Consider the following 6,922-nt stretch of genomic DNA (forward strand, 5'->3'; position numbering starts at 1 on the left):
TATCACACAGTCAGAGCTGTGGAACTTAGACAAACGGTTTGAAAAGCAGAATGGTTTTGCTCTATGTAGAACACTATGCATTTAGCTCAAGTGACAGTTACGGAGTTGAAAAGTGTTGGTGCTGTCTTTGACAATGAATTGTTAGCATTATTCTAAGCCTTTGTTCTAAGTGTTCAAATTTAATGAAAAAGAGGTCAAATTATTGTACATAACAAGTATTCATTCTGCCTGCCTGGTATCAGTTAAGGGGACACTGAAAACCAGAGAGGCCAAGTCATATATATTCAGACTGAAACTTGATGTAGTGTTGCATTACTGCAGGTGAAAGAAGCCAGCAGATATTTGTGTGCTGCCATAGCAGCATGTGAATGTTGAGTTACTGATGATGCTCACGTTCAGTTGCAGGAGGTGGTCGCCTGTTAGACAGGCTTCGGAAGTGGTATTACAATGCAGCTGGATTCAACAAACTGGGTAAGTGTTTCATTGAGTTTTAAAACCTCTGCAAATGTATGATCTTCAGACCAGTTGTGAGTTGTAAATGTACCAAACTGCACATGCATACAAGTCTTTTTGATCAAAATTAGTGGGGGAAAGTTAGCAATAGCTTCAGTCATCATAGGAGAGGTGTTCTGGTCCTCTGATAATTTTTGTGGCCTTCCTCTGGACCAGCTCAAACAGGTTCTGGCCCTTCTTTTGCTGAGGGTCTCCAGAGCTGGACACAGTACTCCAGGTGGGGTCTCACCAGAGTGGAGCAGAGGGGTGAATACCCTCTCTCAACCTGCTGGCCACACTTGTTTTGATGCAGCCTAGGATATTGTTGGCCGCCTGTGCTGTGAGCACACATTGTTGGCTCATGTCGAGATTTTCATCCAGCAGTACCCCCAGTTCCTGCTCTGTAGAGCTGTTCTCAATCCCTTCATCCCCCAGCCTGTGTTGATACCAAGAATTGACCCGGACCAGGTACAGGACCTTGCACTTGGCCTTGCTGAACTTCATGAAGCTCACACGTGTGCACTTCTCAGTCTTGTCCGGGTCCCTCTGAACAGGACTGCATCCCTCAGGTGCCAGCTGCACAGCTCATCTTAGTGTCACCCGCAGGCGTGCTGCGGGCACGCTCTGTCCCACTGCCGGTGTCACTGGTGAAGATACCAGACAGCGCTGCTCCTAATGTAGACCCCTGAGGGACACCACTAGCCACTGTGGAGACTTGATGTCTCTCTGGCCTGCACAATGGTGAAGTAGGTGTAAAAAGTGTTTCCCTAAGCAGAGGAGTTTGGCTTGGTGGTATTGTCTTCAATTTGTTCAGAGTTGTTACCAAGTTTGTTTCAATTATTATTGTGGTTTAGGCTCAGCTGGCAACTAAGCAGTAAGTGGCTTCTCCTTTGCTCCTCCCTGCCTGTGGTGGGATGTAGAGCCCAGTCAGCTGAGAGAAGGGGAGTTTAATAACAAAGAGAGAATAAACACTAGTCATAACAATAATACTAGTAGCATATAAAAGGAGTAATGTACAACACAGCTGCTCACAGTTCAGGACCACCTGCTGTGGCCCAGCCTGGCTCCTCAGAAGCGCTGGAGCTTCCCTGAATGGTGCTCCTCTCCCCACCCACACCTCACACTATACTGGCCATGACCTCAGTATGGTGCTGAATAGCCCATTGGCTGCTGTGGTTGTCAGTCCTGGCTGTGGCCCCCTCCCAGCTCCTGGAGAGAATTAACCCTGTCCTAGCTGAACCAAGGGCAATTATTGAGATGGCAGAGCTGGTTTTGAAAGACAAGAGAATCTAAATATTCAGACTGCCATTTACTGCTGACCAAAATATGAGCAAATCATGTAAAGGAAATTAACATACCTGCCTGGGGGAAGTTAGGAAAAAAAAAAAAAAATTGCAAGAGAACTGTAGAGGAATAGGCCCTGGGCTTTCCTCCAGAGATGCAGTGCTTAGCCCCTCTTTTTATATTTGCCTGCCGAGATTTTTAAAGACATTAATACTTTTTCTTGCTTTTCTGCGTGTTTGACTAAAAGCTGAGGAGAAACACTAAATTTATTCTAGTGATTAAACTATCAGCCTTCGAAATAGATCACAAAAACAAATTCAAGAAAGTGGCTCAAAAGAAATTTTGGTTTTATTGGAAGACTACTGACAACTCAGTCACATGAGATCAAAACCATTTAAGCACAAGTCAGCAGGTATATTCTTGTGATGTGCACCAATCTTGGAATGCTACAGAAGTAAAGTTGTGTTTTATATTGTTAATACCAAAACTTAAAGCAGAGTCAGTTGAATTTTGGGAATCCTTTGTTCCTCCAACAGTGTGGGAGTATTCTTGGCTTTGAGAAGGTGAGGCACTTCTCCTTTGCTTAACTTCTGATTCGGGGTGGTATGGAAGGGAACTAACATTCTCACAAATGTGCAGCTTCAGGTTTTTGTAACTTAACATAGTCAATGGAGATCTAGTCGTTATGCATCATACTGTTTAGAGAAGAATTCTTGTACTGAAATAGTCACCTCTGTGCTTGATTGACTAATGGATTCAGAGCACTTAAGCCCTTTGCCTAGACAGTCACCTTCAAAACAGGTATAAGATTAGGTAAATCCACCCCTCAGATCTAGAATAGTTCCTGTCCTGTATATATATTCTTAGAAAACACATGGAATTAAATACCTATTTTCCCTATTCCTCCTTAAGAAAAGGAGTAAACCTAAGTGAATAGAGTATGTGTAAGGCAGTGGCTAGAGTTCATTTGCTGTGAGCAATTAGTGGTTTTCTTCTCCTAGATTGGTTTGGGTTTTCTTCATAATTTTGCACTGGAAATATTTTGCCCACATTACCTAGAAACATCTGTGTCAATCCTGAATCTTGATTAAGAACATTCAGTGATACTGTAAAGTCTTCTTGGAACAGGGTTAATGCGTGATGATACGTTGTATGAAGATGATGATGTAAAAGAAGCACTGAAGAGACTTCCAGAACATCTTTACAATGAAAGAATGTTTCGCATAAAGCGAGCACTCGACTTAAGCTTGAAACATCAGATCCTTCCAAAAGACCAGTGGGTGAAGTATGAGGAGGTATGTGTATGGAGTGTGTCCAGGGTGGAGGTCTTGCATGGCACTGCTGCAGCTGGTCTCTGTCATTTTCAGTCTCCGAAGAGATACACACTTGCATGTTGTTAACAAGGAGTGTGAATCTTGTAGGATACCTCTGGAAAACACAGATTTTGATTGCAGCTTCAAAATCTGTTTTTTTCAGTGGAAATTCCAAATTTTTTTTTCTCAAGATCACAGAAGTTTAAACTACATCTTTGAGCCATAGCATTTTTTTGTATTCGGACAAAATACTTCTGAACTATCAGATGAAGAAATTCACTGTAGCCAGCTTGGGGATTTTTACAGAAGGTCTCTCGCTTTTCTGATTAATTTCTTAATTTAATAGAAAATCTTGATCCAAAACTTTATTTGTAAAGATGGTCAAGGAAGAGTAATGGGAAACCTTGCATTAAAACCTGAAAGTCTTGTAATTTGAAAAACAGTGTTTGTAACTTCATTTTTTTTTTTTTTTTGGTAATGGATTGATTAACAGACTTTGCATTGCTGTCCACCTCAGCTTTCTCCAAATTACCAGGTGGGGAAGAATCTTGCCACTAAACTTTTTGACTATAGGATAGTATAAGGGTATATTGTATTTCTCTGTATAAGCAGAGACTGCTTCTTGTGGTCTCATTGGTCATGTTTAGGTAACTGCTGCATTGAAGAACTGGTGGTTGTTGCTTTAGCAGCAGTTTGGTTTGTATGCATTCAAGACAGTTAAGGTGTTCTGTCAAATCCAAATTTACAGTGCTGTTAAGAAGCTCAAAATTAGTTTCTCCAGAGTATTATGTTTGGACTTCAAAGTAATTAAGGTGGATCTTGTGCCTTTGAGTGTCTGCCAAAAGGACGTTGTTTCCAAAGGTACAGCTGGAAGCGTCATTTTGCTTGTTAATGTTGGCAAAGCATTAGGAATTAGTGGTTGCTGCAGTAAAGAACTTGTCATTGCAGGTTTGGCAGATAGAAAGTTTGCCTTTCAGAGTAAGTAATGTTTGATTGCTTTTTCTCTCTTGTTAGCTCGGGTTTTAGTCAAATCTGAGAAGGAGTGAGAGTTGAGTAATCTGTAGGAACGGCTTGAGACATTTCTGGACCTCCTCAAGTTAAATATGTTCTCTTCTTTTTCAGGATAAGCATTATCTTGAACCGTACCTAAAAGAAGTAATCCGTGAAAGACATGAAAGAGAAGCATGGAACAAGAAATAATTATTGAACTACTTCATGCAAATATCCACAGATTTCTGATGTTTTCAAACATTTGCTTATAGGAATCTACAGGGAGGCAAATGTGAGGCTGAGTTTCACCTTGCTCATTGAATCTGTTCATCCAACTAAAATAAACATGTCAAAGTATAAAACCTGCTTGGGAGGGTTCTTTGTAAATGTTAACAAGCTGCAGTTCAGCTTTTTCCTCTGAGCTTATACATTACGTGTTAGCTTAGTGGTGTGCGCTCCTCATTCCGGCTTGCTGATTCTTACTCTTTCCATAGTCCAGCTGTTTTCCACACTTACAGGGTTAGGTGAGAAACACATGAGGCTGTTGGTACTAGTTGCTCTCTTAAATGCAAAGAGGTTGCTTGTCTCCAGGGAGAAGTGATAAAGGAAATAATACCGGCCCAGTGCTTGATGTCACAGTGGCATCATGGATGTAATGTTCTGTGCATCTAAGCACATATGCATTACCTCAATAGAAGATAAAGATTATTCCTTAAGCATAAAATTGGGAAATGTTTCACTAGTTTTATACACAATGTTAATGCTTAAAACACTGTATTCATACAAACTGTAATGACTCTCACTTCAAGGTCTTGAGGCTTTTTATCCTTTTAAAGGGTAAAATTGCTATGCTGATGTGCTTTTGGCGGCATAAATAACTTCTCATGTATTTTTTTTGCAGCCTGAAGCATGCTGTTGTTTACAGTGATTGGTATCAAGTATTTTAAACCACCAGACTCAGTAACAGTAGAGATACATGTGGAATTCAGACTCTGCTTAAAAACAGAATGAATTCAGTTGTATCCAGAAAATACTGACCCTTGTTGGCTGAAGACCTTGAGTTTAGACCTCCATAGTTTAATGATGATGTTAATTTAAGACAGATTTTGATATTACATGTGAAATTCAAAGCTGAACATAGCCATCTGTGTGAAGTACACAATCTTGTCTACCAAATGCAAAAATTCATTGACTAAAAGCCAGAGCAGCTTAGGAAAAAAAAAAAAAAAACCAACATAAATATGGAACAAAGTGTTTGAAAACTTAGTTTTAAACTGGTATGACCCAATAAATACAATATTGGATTAGATGTTGGAATGTAAACTTTAAGCTTTGCCCATCACTGTTGTCAACCTTCACCTGCTTGCTGCTGTAGGATGGATTCAGTGGCTTACGTGTGTCGGATGGGTGAAATAGTTTCAGAACTTCATAGCCTGATCTGGTAAAAGAAAATGCTGTAAAATTATCTGCATCACCAATATTCCTTAAATCTCTATGGATTATTTTAAGAATGTGAGTTTTCTTTCATTCCCTATAGTAAATTCTTATCATTGCAGCATACCTAGTTTCATGTATTTTTTAGAACCTAATTTTCTTCCAAGAGACAAATGGGGCCTGAAGTTTCACACTACTGTTTATGAAATTGTTAGGATACTTATTTTTTTCTACTGCTATTAGAACTATTATCTGTTAGAATATTATAAGACTTAATTATCTCGTGGAAATAAAATTTTAAAGATGTGGCTGGTCAAACTTTGCCAAAAGCTAGGGTTTTATGGGAAGATGGCGTCTGCTTACTTGGCCATAGGTTTAAATTAAGTTTAATGTGGTTCAAAAGTCTCAAAAATTACTTGATTTAGAGAAAAGGGTTTTGTTAGCATCAGGCATTGAAAAATAGGCAGACCTTTGAGTGGAGTGCAAAGCAGCCATGTTCCAGTTGGCCTAGCACACCTGAAATCACTGACCTCTTCACACTCAGAGGCAATTAGCAGAGGTTAATCATAGAATGGTTTGGGTTGCAAAGGATCTTAGAAATCATCTAGTTCCAATCCCCCTGCCATGGGCAGGGACACTTCCCACTAGACCAGGTTGATCAAAGCCCTACCCAACCTGGCCTTGAACATTTCCAGTGGTGGAGTATCCACAACTTCTCCGGGCAACCTGTTCCAGTGTCTCACCATTCTCATAGTGAAGAACTTCTTCCTAACACCTAATCTAAATCTACCCTTTTACAGTTTGAAGCCGTTATCCCTCGTCCTCTTGCTACAACTTCTTGCAAAAAGCCCTTCCCCAGCTTTCTTTTAGGCCCCCTTTAGGTAATGGAAGGCTGCAATAAGGTCTCCCTGGAGCCTTCTCTTCTCCAGGCTGAAGAGTCTTTCCAAGTGGTCTTTATAGCAGTTTGAGGGAAGGAATGAGAAGGAAGCAGTGTTAAGAGCTTGCCTGTTCACTGAGGCTGAGGTTGTTTGACAGCTTTCATTTAGATGTGTTTTCAGATGCTTCTGACTTGGATTGATCATTTTTAACTTTTGCAATGAAATATTTTTTAAAGTTCAATGAATACTGTTTAACTGTGTCTTAGAATGTTTTTAGGAAAATGTTTTTGTCATCATTTGGCAGAGATCTGTGTATATTCTTTGAGATGTTTAGGAGAATCTAAACAGTGGGAAATGGAGAGGAAGGAGAAGAGTGTAGGAGGGCTATCGTTGCCTGGGAACAAGGAGCTGTAGCAGCGTTGTGTTGGAGTCTGTAAGCTCTGACCTGGAATAGGTGATGTGGGATTTGGCTGTTTGTGTTGCTGGCTAATTGATGAGTAACTTGGAAGACGCTTCCTATTTCACCCTCTG

At 40.3% G+C, this 6,922-nt stretch overlaps 1 protein-coding gene across 1 annotated transcript; it reads left to right on the plus strand.

The window, feature by feature from the left end:
* Positions 1 to 398: 398 nt before the first annotated feature.
* LOC103772079 (cytochrome b-c1 complex subunit 7) lies at positions 399 to 4,441 on the plus strand (the record flags this gene model as incomplete). Its single annotated transcript, XM_008939398.1, has 3 exons — positions 399 to 471; positions 2,905 to 3,071; positions 4,212 to 4,441. Coding segments are annotated over 3 exons (318 nt in total), but the record flags the coding sequence as incomplete, so codon positions are not given.
* Positions 4,442 to 6,922: the final 2,481 nt, after the last annotated feature.

Source organism: Merops nubicus, unplaced genomic scaffold (genome assembly GCF_000691845.1).
Source record: "Merops nubicus isolate BGI_N331 unplaced genomic scaffold, ASM69184v1 scaffold42544, whole genome shotgun sequence".
In the NCBI taxonomy this organism is placed as follows: domain Eukaryota; kingdom Metazoa; phylum Chordata; class Aves; order Coraciiformes; family Meropidae; genus Merops; species Merops nubicus.